The sequence below is a fragment of the Mustela putorius genome, unplaced genomic scaffold, assembly GCF_011764305.1.
Source record: "Mustela putorius furo isolate JIRA1106 unplaced genomic scaffold, ASM1176430v1.1 tig00000743_pilon_pilon_pilon, whole genome shotgun sequence".
In the NCBI taxonomy this organism is placed as follows: domain Eukaryota; kingdom Metazoa; phylum Chordata; class Mammalia; order Carnivora; family Mustelidae; genus Mustela; species Mustela putorius.
The window spans coordinates 578,142-604,178 of record NW_025421464.1 but is presented as its reverse complement, the minus strand read 5'-3'; the positions used below and the strand labels follow the sequence as shown (position 1 = coordinate 604,178).

General features: G+C 52.4%; 1 protein-coding gene across 2 annotated transcripts in view; it reads right to left on the bottom strand.

Annotated features, from left to right (window-relative positions):
• Positions 1–253: 253 nt before the first annotated feature.
• Positions 254–26,037, bottom strand: part of ANGPT4 (angiopoietin 4) — a 41,313-nt gene continuing 15,529 nt past the window's right edge. The window contains exons 2-9 of one of the 2 annotated variants that reach the window (XM_004746735.3): positions 18,378–18,533; positions 16,801–16,922; positions 13,922–14,154; positions 11,555–11,670; positions 9,131–9,232; positions 7,489–7,655; positions 3,054–3,184; positions 254–2,240 (exon numbers count right to left, since the gene is read on the bottom strand). In XM_004746735.3, coding sequence (XP_004746792.1) covers positions 2,080–2,240; positions 3,054–3,184; positions 7,489–7,655; positions 9,131–9,232; positions 11,555–11,670; positions 13,922–14,154; positions 16,801–16,922; positions 18,378–18,533 — 1,188 coding nt within the window. In that variant the 3' untranslated portion in view covers positions 254–2,079. The remainder of the gene's footprint in view (positions 2,241–3,053; positions 3,185–7,488; positions 7,656–9,130; positions 9,233–11,554; positions 11,671–13,921; positions 14,155–16,800; positions 16,923–18,377; positions 18,534–26,037) is intronic. The other variant, XM_004746736.3, reaches the window with a different exon arrangement.

Genomic DNA, 26,037 nt, shown 5'->3' with positions numbered 1-26,037 from the left:
GGCATCTGAGGATAACCCAAATCAGCTTCTCAGCCTTTTGTAGAAAATGAGCACAGACCAGGATTTGGGACTCAGCCCATCCAGAGGGGTCTGTCTCTGGGGCTCCCAGCTCTGCCTTCATCTCCTCTCCAGCACACAACTGGCCCATACATAAATGCAAACATAAGTGCCACGGATTCAAAAACAAATGCTCACCTTACTTGGGTTTGGAAGAAGGGGGGCATGCACTTAGGGGTGAATTTCCTCACCCCACTTTCCTCTTTGGGAACTAAACTTTATTAGGCACCTGCTTGTGCCGAGCCCTGTTACAAAGCTGACATACACAGTTTCATCGCCTCCTGCCATGGCCCAGCCAGGAGGGAGCATCATTTCCATTTCACAGACAAGGCAACTGAGGCCTTGAGAGGCTGAGCCATGGGCCTCAAGTCGAGGAGCTGGAGCAGGTCTGTCCAATTCCAGAGCCCCACCCACAGCACGACCGGGCACACAGTAGACGCTAAATAAAAGCCTGGCTAGCAAATGGTGTGCGAGGCCACGTGGGCCTTCTGGGCAGCGCCCTGCCCTTTGGTACTTTCCCCCTCATGCCCGCAAGGCCACCATTGGCAACCACCTCTTTGTTTTTTTCAAAGAGATCAGCGTTAATCTCTGTTGGCTTTGCTTGGGGGACTGTCTGAGGTGAGACTCAAGGACAGGTGGGACCCATTTCCACCACTCCAGCCTTATCCAGGAGAAACCCTCCCGAAGGCAGAGGCGTACCCTAGTGGGAAAGCAGGATGATCTCGGCTGGTCTAGGTGTTGGCTGAGGACGGCAGGGCAGTGCTGGTCTCATCAGGCCTGAGGAGGGTGACCGTGATGGGAGTAGGTGGCAGAGTGGCTGTGGCCCTTCTCTGACCCTGTCCTCTGATGGAAGCTCATGGGGAGCCCCTGATCTTCCAGACCCAGGCCAAGGCCGGCTCTGCACCCCACACCTACCTCCCTCGAACCCCCAGCTGTAGCATGACTGTTGGATCAGGTGGGAGGAGAGGGCTAGGGTCCTGGCTTGGAGGCTGGAAGGTTCTGGACATGAAGACTGGCGTCCTGCCCAAGGCAGAGTGGATAGTCCCTAACAGTTCCTGAACTTGAGCTGAGGTGAGCTAGGATCGCAGGGTAGCCTCCAGGCAGAGATCTGGCTTCTTAGGGCCAGAAGGAACCTAGCAGGACCCCAGCCCAAAGCACAGACTAGAAACTTAGTTCTAGACCCTTCTTCAGGGGTGGCATGTGTCTTCTTTAAACCAAAGCTTCTTCCAGTTGTTTTTAGAGGCTGTTTGAGATCGTCACTCTGTCTCTTGTAGTTAGAAAGGGTGAGTGCAGATGGGGGTGGGGAGAAGCGGCTCCTTCTGGTCACACTTGACCAACTTTTTCCAAGGGCATCTTAGATGTTCTGGGATAAAGAGGACCTGTTTTCAAATAAGGACACTTGGAGAAAGCTGCCCACTTTAAACAAAGACATATGACCTCTCTAAAGTCTCTGACATGTCCTGCAACTAAGAATGCCTGTTCATATTGATTTAACCAGGTGTTTCCTTCCCTCACTTGACCATAGGTAATTTTTGAGGGGAGCCTGAGTTATATTTCTCTCCAGAACATATTCTAGGACATGCTGGGGGTAAAGAAATCCTTGTTAGATCTTCTGACGCCTCCAAGAGACCAGGTCAGGGCTCCAGATGCTGAGGCCTCGGAGGAGTGGACTGTTAGTCATGTATTTCTTCGAACACCTAAAAGAATTCTGTTCTCAGCTCATTCAGTGTGTTGTGACCCTCAAGCTGGCAGGGGACCCGTGTAGGAGACAGAAAGGAAGAGGACAGAGGGGCACTATAGAGGCAGGATCTCCCCATGACCCACCATTTCTCAACTGGAGGGGAACAGGGAGGCTGTGAACCCTCTGACTTTGGGCAAGGAGCGCTGGGCTTGTCCCCCCTGGGGACACAGGGGACCCAGGACAACGCCCAGCGCTCTGTCCCATGTTTGGAGTCCAGCTTTCCCAGGAGATGCCCAGTCCCGTCTCTTCCTCTGGGTCCAACCTCCAGGCGCATCTGCTTCTCAGATGCCCACGGGGCGCAGCATCATGCGAGTGGCCCGCAGCGAGTAGCTGGGGCCCTGGAAGTAGTGCCAGCGAATGCCGTTGAGCTTGCGCACGTGGTGGCGAGCTGGGTAGTAGATGCCGTTGAGATTCGAGAGGCCGCAGGCGTCAAACCACCATCCTGGGGGAGGGAGAGGGAGGTGGGGGCCAGCCAGTGGGCAGAGGGCAGTCCCCCACCCCAGGGACTCATCAGGGCTGCTGCCTCCTCTGGGAAGCCAGCTCTCAGGGGATGGGGCCGAGTGTCAAGGGCATGGGGGCAGCAGGGAGACTCCCAGACCCTCTGCTCAGCCTGCAGCCACTGAAGGCAGCACCTCGATAGCCCACAGCTTGTGACAAGTATCTCTTTGGGGCTCTGTCTGATGTCTCTGTCTCTCTCTTTGGTCTGCGTTTCCTTGCCTTTCCTGGTCTGTCTCTCACATACCGTGTCCATCTGTCTTTCTCTATCTCCCCCTCTGGACTTCTATCCCCACAGAGCTCTCTGTGTCCACTGCTCCATGTCTCTATGTCCTGCTGTTCCTCTCTCTGACCTCTGTCCTTCCCAAGGAACACCACTGGAACCAGGATTGGTGGAGAGGTGCCCCTTATTCCCCTGCCCAGATCTCCCCATCCTGGTCCTGCTCGGCCTGGGAAGCAGATTCTTAGGCTTGGGGCTGGGACTGATCAGGCATCATACCCCATCCTCAGTGTTCCCCTAGCCCAGGCTCAGAGGAAGATCCGTGGTGCCTGTAGAATGAGGGGAAACCCCAAGGGAACCTCAAGGACTTGGTAGGGGAAGGGATGGAGGAGTGTGGCCAGGCCAGCATGCAGGTGGGGTACCCCCACCTGCACACTTTTCCCGACAACACCTGGCCACCCAGGACCTGGATGGGAGGTAATAGGGGTGTCCCGCCAGGTGAACTTGGGGACACATGGGGCTTCAGCCCCCCGCACCCACCTCCAGATAGCATCTGGGCACACTTGCAGAGGCAGTTGTCATTGTCTGCATCACGGGTGCTGAAGTTGGTGCCCTGCAAGACCAGGCTGCTCTGGCGCCCTGCTGACCCGCTGTACCCGCTCAGAGAAAGCCTGGAGGCCACCCGGAGGTGGTGATGGGAGATGGGGTCCAGAGTTAGGTCAGGACTGGTTAAAAAAGGTCTCCCCCTGCCCAAGAGGCTTTGCTGAGACTGGGGCTCCCCCTCCAGTTATTCTGGGAGGGGGAGCCCCAGTCTAGGCTGCTTGGGCTGTCCGGGCCCCTGGATTGCCCTCCCTGCCTGCTGCCTCCCAGGGACAGAGCACCCTCTGTGTGCCAGGCCTCCCCCATCTCACTGACCCTGAGTCTTGGACAGGAGTGAAAAGGATCAAAATAATAATACTAATAATGAGAGCAATGCCCAACATTTTTTTGAACACCTTCTATGTGCTAGGCATTCTGTGGTTTAGCTCCTGCTCCTGGCATCCTCACAACACCCTCTTATTTCCATCTTACAGATGAAGAAACAGAGATCCCAAGAACCAAGGGAGACTGCCCTAGGCCTCGGAATGAAAGACAGTGAAAACCAGGTCCCCGCCTAGGGTGGCCTGTCTGGAGAGCTGTGTGCATTTTGCTCCCCAGCTGACCACCCTGCAACCCCAGCCTGCCACCTCCAGGAAGCCTTCCCTGACCACACCAGCCCACATGGATCTGCAGCATCCCCAGCCCTGTGACTTGCACATCTGCAGCCAGTTTGTGGTTTCTCTTTCTCTGCCAGGCTATGAGACCCTGGTGGGCATGGCCAAGGCTGTGTGGCAATTACAACCATGGACTCTGGGGATAGAATGCCTGGATTCGAATCCCAGCTCTGCCACTCGCCAATGGTATGACCGTGGGCAGACTGTGTTGCCTGTCAGCTGCAGTTTCTCCTTCTGTGAAATGGTAACGATAGTCCTGTTACCCGTGACAACTTCATCATGTTATTGTGATCCAAGGCCCCCGGGGTTGAGGAGGGCAGAACTGCACGTTAGTGCTTGTTAGCCATTGTCCCTGTGGTCCCACTCGGGACACACAGCCACCATGGGCTCTTGTTCAACCTGATGGGAGAGGGTATTGGGTGCTTGCAGCCCTGGGGGTTGAGCATCCTAAGGGTGGAGAAAAATGGACACCAGATGCAGCCAGAGCAGCTCGGGGCAGCTCTGGTTCCCTCAGGGCAGGGCCTGGGAGATGCCACTGGTGGGATCAAGAGAGAACGTGGGACCTGGGTGTGGGGACTGGCTCAGTCCCTGCTCCTCCCACCGTGGGCTCTGCCTGTCTGTAGAGTCGCAGTGGCATGGCCGTTAGGGTCCAGGTGCCCCAACTGGGAAACCCTAACTGTGCCCTTAAACATGTAGCCCGGGACTTATGGGATTGGTGTCGCAACCTCCCTGTAAAGGGACCCATCTGGCCAAGAGCTCCCACGGGTGGGGATGGCAGGTTGGCCTGGCTTCTCTCCGTGGCCATTAGAGGCTCCCCTTGATGTTTCAGTGATGTCAGTTCAAGGTCAGTCTTGGAGCTCAGGCTGAGGTTTGGGGGTCCCTTTCAGTCTGAGGTGCGTGGAATCATGGCTGGACAAAGCCAATGGTCTCACGAGATCATTCCAGCAGCACTGGCCTCCCTAAATGTCTCCAAGTCCTCAGCTTGGGCTCTGCCTCTCTTCCCTTCTTCTGTGGGAACTAGCATGGGGAATCTTGTGACCTTTGGAAAAATCTTAAGTCGGGGACCAGGAACCCCATGTGACCCATCGTTCAGAGGCACTTTGAACATGTTCACAGCTCAAGCCCAGGGACTTCAAATACACAAGTCTCTGGGTATTCCCAAGTTATTAGACACACAAGGTATGTTTCCACGTGTCTGTGGATCTGTGGGTGGGGTCTGTGTGTCTACTGGTGTGAGCATTTGTGTACAGCTCTTCATGCCTGCGTGTGTGTGTGTGTGTGTGTGTTTGACGTTTGTGCAGCAAGAGCTATGGTGGGTCCCGGAGTGTGCCCTGGAATCTGTCTCTATGTCTGATGGTGTGTATGTCTGTTTGTGTAGCTGTGCGCTTATAGCCCGGGCACTCTGTAGGCCCAGTGCACCCTCCCATCACCCTCCACATGGGCATGTATGTCTCTGCATGCCCCTGGGTACCTCTGTGTGGGTTTCTATGTGGATCCTGCCTTTGTAAGCAAATCTGGCTGTGTGGGCACCTCTAGGGGGCACACACCTGGCATCTGTGTGTGTGCGTGCCTGTCCGTGCCTCTTCTCCCTTGCTCTGTGGGCCACTTCCTCTTGCGGGCTAATGCGTGTGCTTCAGCCAGGCTCCAGAAGGCCCCCATTATTGTGTCTGATACCTAGAGGCACCCCTCCTGCCCCTGACCCCCAGGCCCCAGGGCTGAATCGGCTTCCCTGCAGGGGATGCTCCCCATCTCACCAGCCAGCTGACTCTATGGTGGGGGCACGGAGGCCGGCCTCTGTTCTGTCACCATCTCCTTGGCTCTACTCTGGCAGTTTCCAGGTTTGTGTCTTCTAGGATCTCTACCTCCTCTGCCCCCCACCCCCTGCCCCGGCTCCCAAGCTTTTCCTGAATGAGTGGGGGATTCTCCCTTATGATCTTGATAGAGACTTGCTCAGGTTTGGGGTATCTGTCACCAGTTGGATGTAACTTATCCCCTCTGCCTGAGATGCCCTTCCTTGTCTCTCTTTGTCTGGAGGATACCTACCATTTATAGGCCTTACCTCCTCCTAGGAGTCCTCCCTGTTTGCATGAGCATTTCTGTGCCCTTGCAGTATCCCCATAGGCAGCTACTGTCTTCCTGGGAGTGTGGGACTGCCTGTGGACCTGCTCACCCCCAGACACACAGGACACACTGGACTGTGAAGTAGGCACTGGGGATGAGAACAGCAGTGAACTCACACAGAGCAGGCCTGCTGAGTGTGTTAAGGCTGCCTTGGGGACAGCAATTACAACATTATTTGCTGAGCACTTACTAAGTGCCAGGCACTGTGTTAATGCTCTATGGGCAGTATCTCATTTGAGCTTCATAACATGTTGAATGAAGCAGATGTATGCAGGGCACCCATTTTACAGATGAGAAGGTGGAGGTAGTCCTTTGGGGATGCTCAGGGAGGTCGCTAAGGTCGCTCAGGGAGTCAGGACTTAAACCTTGGCTTTGGTGGCTTAAAGGGGAGTCAGCAGGGTGTTGTGGTGACTCATTGGTCACCTTGAGGAGTACAGGGGCATCCAGCTTTGCCCTGCCTAGCCCAAACCCAGGGCATGGTCCATTCAGCTCTGAAACTTGCAGTTTAAGGAGGACTATTATCAGATTGAGGTGGGTCCCCATAAAGAGGATGCCAGGACAATGTAGCTGGAGAATCCGGGAGCATTTTAAAAGACCAGAGAAGGGCAGGGCACTCATTGAAAAGCTCCCAAGTTGGAATTAGACGTAAAGTGTAGGAGGACAGAGAGCCTCCAGAGATTCCTTTGGAGGAAGTGACCTTCCTGTCAGTGGAGGGATTCCTGGCTGGCTGATGACTATGGCTGTGGAGGAGATTCTAGCATCATGGGAAGACCCAGATGACACCGTGAGGTCCTTTGCAGACCCATGAGTGTGAGTCTATGATTTCAATCCTCTCCTGTTCAAAGAGAACTTTGAGTTTCTCAAAGAGGCAACATCACGTAGTGGAAACACCCCGAGTTTTGGTAGCAGTGAGATCTGAGTTCAAGTCCTAGCTCTACGTAACTTGTAACTTTGGGCAGAGGACTTAAGCTCTGTGCCTGCTCCCAACTCCCTAGAGCAAGTACAGCAATGATTACCTCAGAGTGTTGTAGAAAGACTAAATGGAATAATATGCTTTGGGAACACAGTAGGTGCTCAATAAATGCTCTTTTCTTTTCCTAAACAGAGCTAAGAACCAAGCCAAGGGAGGTGTGGGAGACCTTGCTGGTTTTACATTATACTTATTTAAGCCCATCCTACAGTTAACAAGCAGAGGTACAGAGAAGCCAGAACATTGACTTGCTCAATTTCACAAAGTGAGCTGAAACAGAGCCAGAATAAGCTCAGGTCCCCTGATTCCCTTCCCTTTCCACCTCACCCCACAGCATGGATAGCCTGGACTCCCTGCTCTGGGCCTCAGTAATATGGCTGACTCGGGATGACTGACCTTAGAAGGCCCTTTCCTGCTCCTAGGCCGGCAACGTCAGCGACATGCTCTCCACCCCGCCCAGTGGCTAGGAGGTGTTGAGTGTTAACCAGCCGCCTCCAGAACCCGTGACGTGTGCCCAAATGGGGGACAGATGGTAGAAACAGGAGACGCCCAGGGACTGACCCATAGTGCAGACTCTACAGCCACTAGCCCAGGACCCTGGCCCGCCCACCAGCCTGGGCCCCAAGCCCACCTGTACAACTGCCCCTCACTGCCCAGCTGGAAATGCTCATACTGGGCATAGGCCTCGTTGCCCTCCCAGTCTTGCAGCTCCACGCGCAGAGAATAGGCTGTCCTGCTGGTGAGCTGGTGCACCACCTCATTGCCCAGCCAGTGCTCCCCCGCCAGGTCACCGAAGCCCTACGGAGAGGGAAGGGTAGGGGTGGGTTTCGTGCTGTGATGGGAGGCTGCCCCGCTGGCTAAGGAGTTGGGCTGGGCCAGGCTCCAGAGCCACTTAATCCAAAACCACTTTGCCTGATGATCAAGTCCATAAAGTACAGTGTGGGCAGGCCTAGGGATGGGAGTTCCCCACCTCCTGGAGCAAAAAGACTAAGATTTTTGTAAATGTAAATTTCTGTTCAAAATAATTGAAATCACATTTCTACAGAGTTTGAGAACAAACAAAATGAATCTGTGGTGATAGAAGTCAGAATAGCTTCTTGACCGGGATGCACAGAGGCAGAGGGGAGCACAGGGAGGGCTTCCATGGTGCCAGGAGTGTTGTATACCTAAATTTGACTGGTGGTCACATTGGTGAATACGTATGTAAAAATCCACTAAATAACTTACACCTAAGATCTGTGCCTTTAGCGGCAAAAATTTAAAGATTTTAATCAGCTGCATACAATGTAGAGAAAACTTTGTTTAGTGACATGGCAGCTGCTACAAAATTTCAGCAACATAGAAATACAAAGCTAAGCATGTTAGGAGTTACCAGTGTCCCTGAGCGAGGAGAAACCAATGCCCTGGACAGAGCCACAATTCAGCACCAAGGACAGGGACACACCTAAGCCCCACTCCCCATTTCAGTCATGCATCGCTGCTGATCAGCCTAATGATTAATAATCATTGCCCTTGTGTGTTTCTGTGTCTGCGCACTTATTCCTTTTTGTCCTTTCAATAATTGTTTAAAACCCAACTGGCTCAAGAACACTCCTATCTTAATTTGGTATTTCTTTTTTAAGTATTTATCAAATGAACAGTAAGCAGACACAACTAATGACACTGTTGCATTTCCACGTATCCTTTTCTATTTCTTTTGCTTGTGGAAACTTTAAGAGCTTTTAAGTCAGCTTGCCAAAGGTCCTTTATTCAAAATTTAATTAAAAAATTGGAAGACAATCTAGCACTATGCCTCATCTTGTAAAATGCATGGGGTCTTTTTGAACCAACAATTCCATGTTAAGAATCTCTCTTGCAGATGTAATGATATTAGTATGTGCGAAGACAAGGACATTGACTTAAGCAACGCAGCCGGGGTGGGCAGGGGAGATTATTTTCTTCTGTTCCATTTTTTTTGTATTCTTAAAAAAAAATTTCTAAGCAACATGTATATATGATCTTTCCACAAATAAAGAAATAAAGTTAAACTTTTATTCTTAGGGTCTGTCTTAGAACTTGCAAAAAGAAGGTCTGATTTTCAATGACAGGGTCCCTGACAGCGAATGTGCACTGGGAAAATTTGTTTGAGGGTAATTGGTCTTAGGTGGGTTTCTGTTTTTTTTTTTTTTTTTTTTCTTTCTGGGAAAGGCTGAGGGTAAACCAGTGCCCTGCCTCCGATCCATCTCCACCAGGCTTCAGGGTGGAGAAGCCCCTTCCCAGGGTAGTAGTGTTACCTGTTTGTAATCTCTCCAGTTCCGCTGGAAATTCACGCTGCCATTCTCACGGCGCTGGATGAGAGTCCACCCGCCTCCATTGGCCTCCATGTCACAGAACACCTGGAAGGAGTTGGGTGGTGGTTGGTAGGGATTCGGAAGCCCCTGGGAGTGTCAGAGACAGGTCTGGGCCAGCCCATTTTTGATCTGGCTGACATTCTCACAGAACAACAAGTGAGCCTGGTGCTTGAGGACATCAGAAATATCCAGGTCCACATTTCCCACTTCTCGTCATCATTTTTCTAAAGTCATAGGCAAGTGATGCCCCCCTCAGAGCCTTCCTTTCCTCATTCATAAAATGCAAGTATTAAGACCGTAACCTCTTTGTGCCTCAGTTTCTCATCTGCAGATGGGCTTGATGTAAGAACTATATAAGCTGAGCCATCTGAAGAACAGAGCCTGGGTGTACTGGGCACTCAGTAAGTGGAGGCTTTTCCCTTGTTGGTATTGTGAGGTTGTTGTAAGGATTAAATGCAGAGAGGTGTAAAGCACTTGGCCCACAGTGCAGATTCAGGAATTGCTCTTACGTTCAGCAGACAAATGTTTTCTGAGCACTGCTACATACCAAGCTCTATTCAGGACAAGGAGGGTTGCCAGTATGGATAAGACAGAAAAAGTCTTTCTCTCAAAGGCTCACCATCCGTTGTATCATAATCTTCTCTTTCAGCCCAATCTTTGTTCACATATCCCTTTTCCAGCCAGTTCAGTATAAGTTAAGTGTTCAGTGAGAGATAAATCAACCCTCAGGGCTGGCTTGGTCTGGAGGAGGCCATGATGGGGATTATGAACATCTGGGTAGCTAGAAGGAGAGCTTCTAAGGAGTCACTGGGCAACCCTGGAAGTCTTCTCAGAGGAGATAGCATTAGAACAGGGCCTTGGCATGTGCCTGACAGGCAGACAAAGGGAATGGCCCCTCCAGGGGAGGGAGCAGCTCTGACAAGGTAGAGGCCAGCTCAGGGAGAGAAGACAGTTGCTTTTGTTGTGGAAGTAGCAGAAGGTGCAAGAAGGGAAATTAAGGTCCAGAGAGGAGAAGGGACTTGCTCAAGGCAAGGGAGACAAGAAAAGCTGAGGGGCGCTGAGTGGCTCAGTGGGTTAAGTCTCTGCCTTCAGCTGAGGTCATGGTCTCAGGGTCCTGGGCTCGAGCCCCACATCGGGCTCTCTGCTCAATGGGGAGCCTGCTTCCCCCTCTCTCTCTCTGCCTGTCTCTCTGCCTACTTGTGATCTCTGTAAATAAGTAAGTAAAATCTTAAAAAAAAAAAAAAAAGAAAAGAAAAAAAGAAAAGCTGAGGTGTGAGCCCAGAACTTGGGTCTCCCAGAATTCTACGATAGCTGAACTTACTTAGTTTCATGTAGAATATTTACTTAAAAAGTCATGTCGCTTAAAAACAAACAAACAAACAAACAAACTTAAATACTTAGATTAACTGCATTTTAAAAGGAAATCTTATAGTACTATAAATTGAAAACTAGTAACCCTTGTTTTTATTCAGATAATTATAAAAATAAACAAAAACGTGAAATTCTAGCTAAAAATTAAGGGCTTGATCTCTGTGTCAAAAGAAGAGTTGAGCAGGTATACATGAAGTGGTAAACATAGTCTGGAGACAAACTAATATGGAATCCAAAGGAATTCAAACAGAATTAGGAAGAACAAAGACTGGTTAGTTGTTCCCCATAGTCTTTCAGGTCAAGGGCCTGGTCCCTTGACCCCTCATCCACCTGCTAACTGGAGCTCAAAGCCCAGGGCAAACTTGGAAACATTCACTGGGGTCTCTGTTGGTCCTGGTCCCTAATTTCCCACATGGAGCAGAGCCCCCACACCTGCATCAATTGGGCTATATGTAAATTAGAAATAATCTTCTTTTGAGATGCCTGGGTGGTGTAGTTGCTTAGGTGTCTGGTCTGCCTTTGGCTCAGGTCTTGATCCTAGGGTCCTGGGGTGGTCCTGGGGTGGAGTCTGGCATTGGGATCCTTGCTTAGGGGGAAGCCTGCTTCTCCCTTTGCCTGCTGCTCCCCCACTTGTGTTCTTTCTCTCTCTCTGACAAATAAATAAAATCAGAAAGAAAGAAAGAAAGAAAAAAAGAAAGAAAGAAACTTCTTTGTGTTAAGCCCCTGGATTTTCAGGGTTGATTTACTGAATCAGCTAACATTACTTTAAGAAACACAAGACTATTTTCTGCCCTTCCAACTGAAAGCATTCTGGGAACTTCTCTACCCCCACATTCTGACCTCTGATTGGATGGGGGCTCCAGAAGGTAGGGTCCGCCCACCTTCTCTGACAGGTCAGATGTTGTAGAAAGCCTGAAGCTGATGGGGGATGGCCTGCCAGGGACGCCCTTGACTCAACACCCTTGGATAGTCTCAGCCCCCAGGGAGTCCCCTAACCTTCCTGGGCTCCGTCATATTGGCCACATGGATGGTGTAGATGCCGCTGGCATTGGCCCCGAAGCGCTGGATCTCTGCACAGTCCTGGAACACGTGCTCAGCGGCCCTCACAGAGGCTGCAATGGGACAAAGTAGAAGCAATTGGAGGTAAGCTAAGGAGAGAGGGAAGGGGCCAGGTGGGCACTACTTCCTGCCAGCTTCTGGGTTGGGAGATGCCAGGCACAGGGAGAGGTGTCAGACCTGGGAAAATTTCTTAGGGGAGGTGACCATGAGCTGGGATGTGGATACAGGGCAGGAGTGACCTAGGAGAAGGGGAAAATGTTCCAAGCAGAGGTAACAGCAAGTTCAAGGGCTCTAAGGTGGGAACAGTCCTGGTGTGTGCAGTGATGGGAAGTGGTGGAGGCCAAGGAAGGAAAAGATCCACCACCCATGAGAGCAGAGCTGAGGCCAGAGAGAACTCTGGCTGTCCGATGAACTTGATGGGAGTAGGGCAAAGCCAGCACAGGCATGGTCACCAAAGAAGGAGAGACGAGGCTGAGTTTCAGCAAGGGGCCAAGTCAGCCTTGTGAGCCAGGATGAGGAGCCTCGGCTGTGCCAAGGAGGAGCGCTCTGGCTAGAGTGTGGAACAGGGACCGGAGGGGATGAGACTCAAAGCAGGGTGGCCACGGACCAGGCTTCTAGAGTCTTCCAGGACTTCCAGGAGAGGTAACTGGGGTCTGAACTCCAAGGAGATCTTTCCCCCTTTCTTAGACCAGGAATCCAAGGCCCAAGAGTAAGGTTACTGACTCAAGGGCGCATAGCTGGGGGCACAGGCAAAGCCTCCCCTCTCTCTAGGTCATACGAAGGAGTCCTTAGAGCCTTGGGCTGGAGGCACAAATCGACAATGCCCTTCTTTGGTGACAGTGGGGCAGGGGGACAGGGTGTTTGGGCAAAGTGTGCCTGAGGCGAGGTGCCCAAAGCAACCTGCTCTCCAGACTGGGGAGCAGACACTGGGTCACAGCTGGAGACCGGGCTAGCTGTGGGGAGAGGCCTTGGGGAAAGGTCTTGGGCCGGGGCCTGCAACGGGGGCTGAGCTACAGTACCCCACACATGGGACTCATTTAGGCGGCTTCCCTGCCAGGGTTACGCACAAGCCAGTGATGGGTTCGGGTCACTCCATATCGCATGGTTTGGAAGGCATCCACTTCTCCTGCCGGTGGTTTCCTTGGGGCCTCAAATCTCTTAACCCAGCAGGGCCTGCCCGACCTAGACAAGCTCCTGGTGCCATCCTCTGGCCCCAAATCCTTGCCAGCCATCGTACCGGGAACCCATCACTATTGCTTGATTCCTTGTAACTTAAAGGCTTCCCAGGCTCCACTATGGCAATCCTAGAAACCCCTTCCTATGCCATTCTCCACTGCCCAGTTCCAGTTAGGCTTCCCCAAATATAGTCCCACTTGATGCAAAACCCTCATGTGGCTTTTGGCTGTCCTCAAGTTCATGTTCTCTCTCCTCATCACAGCCTTTCAAGGCCTTCAGTGGCTTGGAAATTTCAAACACACAGCTAGCACATAGTGGCACATACTGAAAAAATTCACTTCCTGCTTCTTCACTTAGAGACCCAGAGAGGGGCAGGTGGGTATTTTTGCAAGACTAGGCTGTTCACTGCTGCATTCCCAGAACCCAGCATTGGGCCTGGCACATAGTGGATGCTCAGTAATGGCTTCGCTGACTGAGTGAAGCTGAAACCAGCAATGCCTTGGCCACCCTAAATGGACTCCATCAGAAGGAGTCAGTGAGAGTTGGTGGTGGTGTGTGTGGGGGGGGGGCACCAGGCATTGTTCCCCCTTCTCAGAAGCTAGGGCCAGAGTCACCTCCTCACTTCTGTTTGGCTCTCCTGGGCTTAGGGACAAGGGCAACAGGGTGACAGGAGACTTTGGGGGAACGGTGAGTCTAAACTCTCCATTCTACAGAGAGGGAAACTGAGGACAGGGGAGGGGTGGGGCAAGTCTGAGCAAGCGAGGATGGAGCATGTGGATCCTGGAACCCAAACTTGTCTGGGCTGGTGGTATCCTTATTAGCTTCACTTCTTTAAACAGATGGGGAACTGAGGCCAAGAGAGGGACGGGGGCCTGCCCAAGGTCACTCACGGAGTCAAGAGGTAGAGTCTGGATTGGTTCCTCCTGGCACACTCGTCCTCACCACTATCATTACTGGTGGTTATTTCTGTTTCACAGGTGCTGGGAGAGGGGCCGGGCCCTTCCCCGCCCCACAGTGGCTTCTGGGCGACCCTTACCCCCACCTCGAAAGCGAGCCGGCAGGGTAAGCAGGATCTCCCTCTCCGCTCCTGCCCTCCTCCCACACCGCGCAGGCGCCCCGCTCGCTCACCCGGGCCCTGGGCCACGACGCGCACCAGGCGCTGTACGGATTCCAGCAGCTGCCGCTGCTGCCGCTGCAGGAGACTGGAGTTGCCGCTGGCGGCGCGCAGGCTGCGCTCCAGGCCCGCGAGGGCGCCGCTCTGGCGCCCCAGCAGACGCCGCAGCCGCTCCTTCTCGCCCCGGAGGGAAGCCAGCTCCGCCTGCTGCTGTGTCTCCAGGGCCTGCACCCGCGTCTCCAGCGCGCTGCGGGGCGGGGGTGCACGCGGGTCATCCCGCGGGTCCCCACACACGGCCACATTCGCGCGCTTGCCTCTGGGGCTTGAGGTGGGGGGCACTCCGCGGAACAGATCCGCACGGAGGCCCAGAGAGGCAGAGCGCGCTGTCCTGGATTACACAGCGGAGGGGATGGAGGGGAAGAAGTGCACCGGGGGCAGAGAGTGAGGAGGGGAGGAAATACCCCGCCCTGGAAGAAGATAGATTGGGATCCATAGAAGAAAGAGGTGCGGGTGGGGGGACATGCCAGTCATCTGGGCAGTGGTTACCAGATCCCCAGTATGCCTGCCCTTGGAGCCAGCAGTCCGCTCTCAGGAGATAAGCTCCAGGGAGCAGGCGCGAGAGTGCCCCTTGGGGGATTAGTTATACTAGAGAAAAAGGAAACAGTTTCGACGTCCAACAGACAGAGCTGGCTGAGTCTGTTTGCTTTCCGTGTCCCTGGAAATGTTCTGGAGCCGCGAAGAGGAAGGAGGCAGAGCGCATCTGCACGAAACTGGAAAGACGCCCAGGGCGCGGAGGGAACTGCGCCGGCACATCAGTGCCTCTAGTGCAGCCCCACGTGTGGGAAGACAAAACAAGAGAAAGAAAAAAGGTCTACAGGGAAATGGAGAGGGAAACCGGGGAACTGATAGGAAAAGGCATGGAAAGACACGTGGAAGGACACAGCGGAGCCTGAGCGCATCCTCCTGATGAGGTGGTTCTGGAGGTGAGCGATGGACAGGGAGGAAGAAGATGGAGGCAGTTGGAGGGAACCCACCTTCCCTTTCGTTTTATAGGTCCTTATGGTCTGGTGATATAGTAAACATGGAGCATATTTGTCATGAATTTTTAAAAAAAGTTTTAGAAAAAGCAAAAAAAAAAAAATCTTTTGACTCAGCAATCCACTTTTGGCATTTTATCTTGGTTTGTTCCTGCGTGTGTGCGAGGAGATATGGGGACATAATTAGGGGCTCGGTGTTGAACAGGAGTAAGAGACAGGAAGCAACCTTAATCCCCCAAATTGGGGACTGGGGATATAAGCGTGGGCGCAGCCATAGGGTGCAACATGATACAATTAGAGAGAAGAATGGACAAGTGTGTCGTGCAATTATGGAACAGTTTTTAGGATACTTGGAAAATAGAGGTGCAGAGTGGTAAGCTCTATTTGGGTTCAAGAAGGGCAACAAAAGGACTATGCGCACGTATTTGTTTACATATTCATAGGAAACCCTCAAATGTCAGCTTGTAGAATATCTGCTGTGGGATAGGGATTTTTGTCTCTGTGTTCACTTTGTCAAAACAATGTCTCCCATGTGGTAAAGCTCAAAAAAGTGATTGTTGGTTGAATGACTGGAAGAGGACAAGACACCAGGAAGAGGGGTCACCTCTGCTGTGGGCAGGTGTGTGGCCGAGGGATAGGATGGGAGGGAGACATCCTCCTATTTATGAGGTTATGCTGACCCATTCTCCAGACAAGAACAACGAGTCTAGCCAGGGCACAAGGAATTTCCCCTGAGCCCCGAATTCTGCGGCAGGAAGAGAAAAAGTTGGGGGCACACTCGGGTTCTAGAATTTTAGCTCTCTCCATGGGCCAAGTGCTTATTGATGACATCGTCTGTCTTCTGTGACTTCTAGGCACCTGGTGACAATTCAGACTGTCCCAGTCCCTGCTCTCCCCCACCTCGGGGTGGGGACACAAAAATAAGGAAGTGGACAAACTATCATTAGCTGCACACAGATCAGAGGGAGCTGGGCGGGCCTGATGGCCTGATCTTGACCCAGCACGTGAGCGACAATGACATCTCCCCTTGCACCCGGGCCGGTGGCTGCTTCAGAGCGTGGGTTTTGCCTCCCCTAACACCTTGACCTTGACAGTTTTTCTCCACTCAGCTCGAAACCAAGATGAAATCAGCCTCAGAAGTCCATTTCTCTGCCTTATCTGTACCCCATGACTTTTTTATTCTTTGTAATTTGCAGGGTGTTCCCCTCAAGTATATTTGCTTACAAATGCTGAGACTCTCTCTTCTCTGCCTGTGTAGGCAAGAGGCTGGCAATGCGGTTGCTTCTGGGAAAGGCAACTAGTGGATAAGATCAGATTTACTTATTTACAAGCAAGTAAATCAAATAGAAATTTACAGGGTGAATTGCACAGCATATAAACTAAACTGAAGCTCAATAAAACTGTTAAAAATTTATAAAATAAAGGAACAAAGAAGGAAAGGAGAAAGAATGGAGAAAGAATCAGGGTGTCCCGAACTCCCGGGGGAAATGTCTGTCTCCTGTCTCCACCCAGCGATGCCTGTCTGACCCCCAGCCCTGCCCCAGGGCCCACCTTCACTCCCAGCTTGAGTCTGGACTCTAGCCCTGGTTTTAGTCCTTACCCCAGCTCTGGCTCCAGCCTGAGACCCCCCTGTAAATGGTCCTTCACTTCAGTCCTAAGCCGGGCCCCCAGCTCTGACTCCAGCCCTGGGGCCCAGGCACTAGCCCCCAGTCCAATTTCCAACCCTGGCCCCGGCCTCAGTCCAGCCCTGGCTCTGGTGCCCCCCAGCCCCACCCCATCCTGAGTCCCAGCTGACTTGGGTCCCAGGCTGGCCCTCGCCCCCAGGTCTGGCCTGGTGCCAGGGCACTAGCACCCACCTGTTGCGGCCGTGCAGCCTGTGGAGCTCGTGGCCCTGCAAGAGTAGCTGTTTCTCCAGCTTGTTGGTGGACAGTGAGGTCTCCAGTAGCTGGATCTCCATTCGGGATGTCTGGTTCAGGACCTGTCCCAGCAAACAAGAAGGGGAAGGGGGCGACGACACAGACCCTGCAGGAGCCCTGATTGGCAGCCGCCCCCCTCTCTGGGGGCTCTGCCATTCTAGCAAGGTGCTGATCTATTTCCTCCTAGAAGTTAGATCCTATAGTCGTTCATTTATCCCTTCCTTTCTTCACTCACTCACAGGCCCTTGCTGAGTTTGTGGTCTGTTTCTTGACAGCAGTTCCATTTTTCCTGATGCTAAGGCTCCAGGAGGAGTCCCCGTGACCAGCCCCCCTCCTACCCCATCTGATCTTGTCAGATCCAGCTTCCACTCCCCTCCCTTGGCCCATACCCGGCTCTTGGCCTCTGTCATCTCTTGCCCTGTGTCCTGTGCCATTCTCCTCAAGGACTCCCTGTCCCCACCCTTGTCCTCTACACTCCTTCCTCTGCGGAGCAGCCCCAGGCATCCTTTTAAAATGTGGCCCATCTGCTCAGAATCTTCCTGTGGCTCCCACAGCACGTAATGGAAAAGTCCCAGTGCTCGCCATGGCCTGCCAGGTCCTGTGATGTCCTCTGCCCCAGTGGCTCTGTGAACCCTTGCCCACCCTCTCCCCCTGGTTGCTCCAGCTACACTGACCTCCTCGATGTTCCTGGAGCTTGCCAGCACAGTCCTGCTGCTGGACCTTTGCACATGCTGTTCTCCCTGTTCCCGGAAGGCCCTCCCGGTGAGCCTGGCTCTGATCCTGCCTCCTCGGAGGTGCCTTCCCTGCCTAAACTTGCAGGCCCTCCGCTTACCACTCCTAGCACATACTCCCTCCCTTCTGTCCATGCCGGTTTCTCCTGAGACTCTCACCCTCTCCCATATACAGGGGGTTTATCATGTTCATTCTCCTGGGGGTCATTAGAAAGGAGATGCTTGAGGGTAGGGATGCATGCCTGTTTCATTTACTGCTCTAAACTAGAACCAGGCACCTCCTGCCGTGCCTGGCACACAGTAGGGTTTCAACAGACATGTGCCTATTTGTCATTCAGTCCTTTTGTCCATTCCTTTACTCGCCTTCCTCTTTATACGTTTGTTCCCTCCCTCCCCTTCTGTCGCTCCCACCGCCTCCCATCTCAGAGCTGCTGGCCCCATGAGGTTGAATGAATTCTTCACAATCCATTTTTCCCTGGAGCTCTTGGAGCCCCCTGAGTGCTGCTACCCTCTCTCATGCCAGTGCCCAGCACAGACGCCGAGTCACTGGAGTCACAGAGGCAGAAGACCCAAGCCCAGGGCCCGCCCCCAGGGGCACTGCCTGGTGGTCAGAGTGGTTCGTGATGGGGGTCATCGGGGAAGGGCCCCAGGGTGCTACAGGCCCAGAGGAGGCCCAGATTTTATCCAGGGACAGAGGTCAAGGCCAGATGGTCCAGGCTGTAAGTCAGCGAGGCTGGCCACAGTCCTTCCCCCCACCCCCCAATGCCACAGACTTGGCCTCCGTACCTGAGCCTCCACGTCAGTCAGCTTGCGGGTTTGGGCGGTGGTCTGGTTCAAGAGGCTGGTGCCTAGCTCCAGCATGGTGGCCGTCTGGTTCTGGACCATGTGCTGTTGGACTTGGGCCAGCTCTGACCTCAAGTTCATCTGGATGTACCTTTCTAGCTGTGGGGAGACCATGGGCTGGTGTTATGTGTAGGGACTGGAGGAAGGCTCCCGTCCCTTCCTGTGCCTTCATGAAGGACATAGAGCAACGAGCACAGGCCTTCCTGTCAGGCCAGGCCACCATTACCTCTCACCTGGACTATTCCAGTAGCTTCCTCCCTGGCTTCTCTGCCTCCATCCTTGTCCCATGTACAATCCATCCTCTACTCAGCAGCCAGAGTGAACTTGTTAAACTTAAGTCAAATAAAATTCCTCCTTTGCTAGAAAGAAACCCTCCCAGGATTCCTATCTTAGAGGAAAAGCCAAATTCTTCCCTCCATGACCTAGCTTTCTGCTCCCACTCTGATTTCTTCTCCCAGTCCTCTCCCACACTCTGCTCCAGATGCACCGGCATCTGCCATATCCCTCCAACACAGCAAGCAGACACCTACCTCAGGGCCTTTGCACATGCTGTTCCCTCTGCCTGGAAACTCCCTCCTCCCCACCTCCATCTAAATGGCTCACTCCCTCATGGCATTTCAGGTCTCTTCCTATCTCTTTTCACTCCTCGAGTTTATATTACATATTTATTGTCTGTCTTACCACTGGAATGTTAATTCCATGAAGACAGAGACTGGGTCTTACCCCTTTAGCTCTGTATCTAGCACAATCCTTTGTGCTTAGTGGATACTCAATACATACATGATCAATGAATCGATGGAAAAGGGGGAGCAGCAAGGGTCGGAGAATAGCCCCCAGTGTCATGCCTATTATAAGAGTTTGCAGGTCTGTCCACCCCGCTGGACTTTCTATTTTCCGGCCCCCTCCAACTGCCAGACAGACTGAACCGGACAGTCTCCAATGGTTCTCTCAGCTCGGATGTTCTGGGATCCCACGAACTAACATTCATATCTTTGACAGGGCTGCTCTCTTTCCCAAGGGCAGTTGAAACTTGTCTGGCATGAGACCAGGATCAAGTTGCAAAGGTGAACAGAGTGTTCTCAGGGATCTGTGCCTACAGGCAGAGAGCCGGTGCCCCTCCTCCACTCCCTCTCCATTCTGCACACAAACTGGCTTCCAGCCATCACCACCCCCCCCACCTCAGCCCTGGCTCCTTCCCTTGCCCTCTTGCTCAGTCTTCCAGGAGGTCTGACAGACAAGGCAGCTCCCAGGGTCCCTGGGAAGACCAGCGCTCCCCAGGGAGAGGTGGTGACCTTGGCTGGGCGGGGAGGGTGATGGGGTAGACTCTGGCTGTTTCCTCCTTGGTCTCTTCTCCCCTTTGCCATTCTTTTTTTTTTTTTTTCTTTTCCTTTTTAAAAGATTTATTTATTTTAGAGAGAGAGAGAGAACATGAGCGGGTGGGGGCAGAGGCAGAGGCAGAGGGAGGGAGCATCTCAAGTGGAGATTCTGTGCTCACTGCGGAGCCTGACATGGGGCTTAAAGTGGGGTTCCATCACGATCTGAGTCAAAACTGACAGTCAGAGTTTAATGGATTGTGCTACCTGGGCACCCCTCCCTTCTCCTGTCTTAACAGTCTGTTCCTGTCCCTTCCTCGTACCCCTGTTTTTGAAGGAGGGCAACGTGCAACGTCAGACCCTGGAGGGGGCGCATGTGGGTCGTGCCATATTGACTACAGCGGTGGTTCTCGAAGTGGGTACCCTGGGGCAGTGTCCTGGGAGCTTGTTAAAAATGCAGATTTCTACCTCCCGCCGTAGACCTCCTGAAACAGAAATTCTGGGGTGGTGCCCAGCCATGCAGGTGAATCTGATGCTCACTCAAGGGTGAGAACTCCCAGGGAGGCAGTCACAAAAGGGACCAAGGACTAGGGAGACTGGCCCATTGGAGCTTCTCAAGTCTTTGTCATGTGGGCCCCTCAGTCATCTCCTGCACCATCAGCTCCCCGCCCCGCTGTCCCAGCCGCTCCCATCTAAGAACAAATTCTTGACCCCGCAGTCCCTCCAGCTGTGCTGCAATTTCCTTGGTCCCCTCAAAGGCAAAACTTCTTCAACTTGCCTCCAGTTTCTCACCTGTATCCCCACCTTTGCCTCTAAAAACATTAACAGTATTATTTGGTGTATGGCCCGCATACAAAGAAGCATAAGGAACGATATAATGAGGTCTGTGTCTTTACCCCGTTCCAGAAAAAAGTATAACCCATACTGGAGTGCTTGGGCGGCTCAGCGGGCTGAGCAGCTGACCTGACTTTTGGTTTCAGCTCAGTGTGTGGTCTTGGGTCATGAGACACCCCCAACCCCTGCATCAAGCTCTGCACTCAGCAGGAAGTCTGCTTCTCTTCTCTCCCTGCTCAGTCTCTCAAATCAATCAGTCTATATCATCTATATCTATATCTATATCTATATCTATAACCCATCCTGTTGAATCCTGTGTCCTGCCTGCCTCCCCAGCCCTGGGAGCCCCTTCTCTCCTTAACTTGCCTCGTTGTTGTCTTCTCCTGAACAAGGGAGGCCCAGGGACCCTTCCATGTCCTCTTACTTGTCCCCTAGTAGCACTCAGGGCAGATGGCCACTCCCGAGTTCTGGAAGCACTTCCCAGATGCTCCTCCTATTTGTCCTTCCACTCGTGGTCACCCTTTCTCTGCCTCCTCTTCTACCAGGCTTCTACATGTCAGGGGGGCTCTTGGCCCAGTTCTGTGCCCTTGTCTCTCTGTATGTTCTCTCCCTAGGTCAGAGATCCTCAGTGGGGACCTCAGGGTCTGCAGAAAGAATTCAGGGAGTCCATGACCTTGGGTGAGAAAAAACTCTTTTGTTTGCTAACCTGTAAGGAAAGTTTGGCATTGCCTTCTATTATGAGCATAGGCCACACACAGCATTATTAGCGGATCTTGCAACTTCATTACCAATAGAAATCACCAATATTTCCACACCATAGTGCAAGTGTTATAGAACCTTTAAAAAAAAAAATCTTTCATCTATTTATTTGAGAGAGAGAGAGTGAGCGAGCATGAGGGGAGGCCCGAGGGAAAGGAAGAAGCAGGCTCTCCGCTAAGCCAGGAGCCCAATGCAGGACTCCATCCGAGATCATGACCTGAGCTGAAGGCAGATGCTTAACCAACAGAGCCACCCAGGCGCCGCCTTACAGCATCTTAAATACTGGTTTTACTCATCGTGACCTGAGAATGATGAACCTTCTCAAACCCATCCTGGGGACGGCTTTCCCACTAGAGCGCAGACTTGCTATATGCTGGTTTTGATGACAGCAGCGACAACATCGCTGGGTGGTCTTGGGCTTTTGTTTTACGCATTTAAAAGCGTTGCTCTGAAAACAGATTTACTAGCTTCACCCAGGACCAGAGGACAAAGTGTTCGGGGCCCCAAATGCATCAGGCCCCGCGCTGCAGGTGCTCCTGTTGGTCCTACGACTGTCAAGTGCTGACGGTGCCACCTCTGCCTCCCACCGCCCTTCTCCCCTCCACAGCCACCAACCTGACATCCTCACGTGGGCTTCCAACAAGCGTCTTCAGGCAAAAATATCCAACGTGGACCCCTTGGTTCCTCTGCGCTCACTGCCCTGTCTCTGCATCCCCACCGGCTCTCCCCCACTCCCCCATCTTTCCCATCTCCGCAACTGGTCCCAAACAGAGACCTTATCCTTGATGCTTTTTATTTTTCTCATCTGCTGTGCTCCATCCCCCTAGGGAGTTCTGACCACTAAGATCCCAATGCCAGTTTTGAATCTGCTCTCTTCCCTGGGCCCTGGGCCAGGCTACTGCTGTCCCCCGGGGTTGGCTTCAGGTGCGCTGGACACCATGCCTCTGTCAGCTCCCTGGGATTGCTAATGTGTGGTTGCTGGGGTTCCCAGGGGGGATAGGGGAGGCAGAGCTATAAGGAGGCTGCTCTTGCTCACTCTCAGGAGTCACAGACCTCCTGGAGCCTGGCTTAAAATGCAGCAAATGCAGACTCCCAGACCCTAAGCAGACAAATAGTATGTGCGTTCAGGTGATGAGACTCATGTGCATCTCCCCCAAGCCTCTCATTTGTAGATGGACAAACTGAGGCCCAGAAGACTTGCCCAAGGTCACTGCCTGGTAGGCTAGGTTTCCCAACTCCTTGCCCAGGGTCTGCAGAGCTGGGTTGGGGACTCAGGGTAGCTTAGGGGTCACCTCAAGTGACAGGAGTTCCCTAAGTACCCTCATTGGTCCCCCACTTGTCTTGTGGCTGTGAGTGGCTGGGTGGGACCCAGGCCACCCACAGCTGGGGCCCATCACCCAATTTGCCACACCCGCCCACCAGCATGGGTCCTGGGATGGGTAATTTGGGCCAGATGGACCCATTTTGGCCATGCTGGACTCTGGTGAGTAATGCTGGCCTGCTTGGTGGGGATTGGGTCTGGTCCAGGGTTCAGGCACAGGCTGGAAGGATGGGGGAAGTGTCCTAATGACGGAGCCAGCCCAGGATGAGATCTGCCAAAGTCCCCTCCCCACCCCCACCCCCAACCTTAGGATTGGACCTGCCTCTTCCCTGTCACCGTCATGCTGGCAGATTCTCAGGGTTGAGATGGAGGACAGGGGCCTTGACCTGTGATGATGACAGGTTCCTGTCCTCCATCTCTCCAGCCCACAAAGAGGCTGATCTCTGGCCTTGGGGCTACCAATACCCCCCCCCTTCGCCACGGGTTTTAGTTTGGCTCTACGACATTCCAACTGTGGGCCTCTAGTAATTGAGGGCTACAATTCTCTGAGCCTCACTTTATTGATCTGTGACACGGGGACAGGAGCCCTTGCTCCTTGTTGGGTAGGGGGCAGCTGAAAAGGGCCTTGAAGGAAAGGAAAGGAGTTTAGACTCCAGGGGCTGGGTAAGGAAGGAAGGTATTCTGGACAGATCGCAGATGGGCATCCCCTCAAGCCTGCTTTTCTCCCACGTTATTTGTACAAAAAAAGTTTACAACTAGAGAATGGAGAAGCAACCGTCTACGGATAAGTAACCATCCTTGACTCCATCCAGGGAGCTAGTGATGTGCGCAAACAAAAAGAATGAACTACACAGAGTGAAGTAAGCCAGACTTAAAAGCCTACATACTGTAGGACTCCATTGATATGACTTCTGGAAAAGTCGGAATCCATGGTGTTGTCAGGAACGGGAGTCTGGGGTTGGGAATTGACTGCAAAAGGTCATAGAAATTTCTGAGGTGTTGACAGTATTCTGTGTCATGATTGTGGTTGTGGTTGCATGTCTGTAAACATTCGTCATACTCATGAAACCATATGTTAGACGGGTGTGCCTCACCTTGTGTCTACACCTCGGTAAAAAACAAACCCACTGAAACAAGATTCTAGAAAATGTCCCATATGAAAGCACGTATTACAATGATAAATACAGTTTTTCAAACGAATCCCTCTGAGTGCTATTATGTATTCACTCAGGAATTTCTTGAGCACCTATTGTGTGCTCGGCCTTGTGCTAGGGACTAGGAAATCAGGAATGAACAAAATTGGCAACAAAATTCTGATTCCAGCCCACAGTCCCTAAGTCATCGGTTAAATTCCAATAGTGACCAGTGCGCTGAAGGAGATGAGCCAGGGCAATGAGTGAGGTCAGGGTAGAGCTTGGCTGGAATGGCAGGAAACCCCTCACTGGAGCTGAGAGGCTTGCCCACTGTGCCAGGTTCAGGAGGAAGGGAGTTCTAGACAGAGGGAAAGGCAAAGGCACAAGCCCTGAGGTGTGAGTGCATCTTGCATGTTCGAGAATCAGAAAGAAGGTCAGTGACGGTGACCTGGCCTGCCTGTCTCTTCCTTGGAAAACGGTGCCCGAGGTTCATATTTGGGGAAAGCATTTTGTCAATGACAGATAAAATCCAATGAGGAAAGAGTAGTTAGTTCTTTGTATCTGATGACCCTGGGTTCGAATCAAAGCTCTCAACCTAGAGGCGGTGTGACCTTGGGCAGGTGCCTCTACCTGGCTGGGCCTCTTCTCTAGAATGAGGGTAAATCATGGCTCCTATCTCTGGGTTGTGGGGAGGAGGAGGATTCCTGACATGACCTACCTAAAGGGCTTGGGGTGTGGTTATATAACCAGCACAGGACAAATTCCAGTATGGCTGTGTCATGGATGACCAGCCAGCTGTTAAAAAGAAGGAGGCTGACCTTCATCGGAGGCTGGTCTAAAAAGAAGTCCCAGTTATACTCTTGAAGGAAATCAGCAAGATGCAGAACATTTCCCACAGTGGGCCTGCTAATCTCTAACTGAACCGAGCTCCACCCACAGTGAGGACTATGGGCCACAGAATGCTACTATGGTGGTACTAATGCCCATGACTTTGTTACCAGGAGACATCCCAGACATCCCTTTGTCTCACCACAGTGACTGCGGACATACAGGACATCCTGTTTACATGCATCATGACTGCAAAATGATGGAAAGTACTAGATTGTCAGATTTTGTTATTTACTGTATTAATACAGGAACCATAGGGGTCAGTATTGCAAATCTGTTTAAAAAGTATTGGGATACCTGTCTCTCAAGGCAATGTGTTTCCTCTGTCAATCTATGCATTTAATTTTACATTTGAAAAAAATCTGCTTCAGAGAGAGGGTCCAGAGCTTTGCCGGATGCCAGAGAGGCCCAGGGCACGAGGAAGGTGAACACAGATGTCCTCACTGGTGCTCCCTGAGTGGAGCATGTGCCCCAGAGTGCATGTGGGGCTCGGCCCCCTTTGGCTTCTGGAGCCTCAGGGGGTGACTGGCTATTCATAGTTCCATGGATGCTCGTTTATTTGAATGAATGAATGGATTGGACACCTCCCCTCCTGGAAGAATTGCCTTTGAAAGAAATACCACTGCGTGGCTCTGTGGGGCAGCCTCTGGGAAACAGAACAATGGCTAAGGACAGAATCGCACTTAAAAAAAATTAAAAATTAAAATTAAATTAAATCCCTGCCCGAGCTACCTCACAGCTTGTCCCTTCTGGCCTTTGTGCCAGGAAGCCAGTAAGGGAGAGCCCACCATCATGACCCCCACTGGCCAAAGCTGCTCTGGAATGGGCGACTGGGGTCCCCTACAACCTTTGTGGGACCCCTTGGAAGTCAAGGCCATTTCTGTACGGTGTCTAGCTCTGAGTCACTGCGGGCGGGATCTTGTAGGAGGGTGTAGGACTGGCCCCCTGGGGTGGGAAGGACACTGGAGGAGAATGAGGCCTCGTAGCAATCCTTCCAGAGGCTGTGAGGCTTCTAGTGTCAGAACTCTAGGCTCTGGGTGTGAATCCTACCTGCTCCACACACTGGCGATAGGAACTGAGTGGAATGTCTTCCGTCTGAGTCTCGATTTCCTTATCTGTCAGATGGGAAATGGGGGAACCAAGAAACCCCCTTTTGGGATTAGCATGAAGGCTAAACGAGACCCCTGGACAAAGAACCCAAGGGTGTCTGGCCCATAGCAGATGCTCCCTGCATCTCCCCTTAGGAGACTCTGGAACCTTCAACTTCCATTAACCGGACTTCTTTTCTACAGGCCTGGAGAAAGCCTCTGTTTATATCTAGCTTTGAGGCCTCCTGGCTGTGTGGTCTCTCAGAG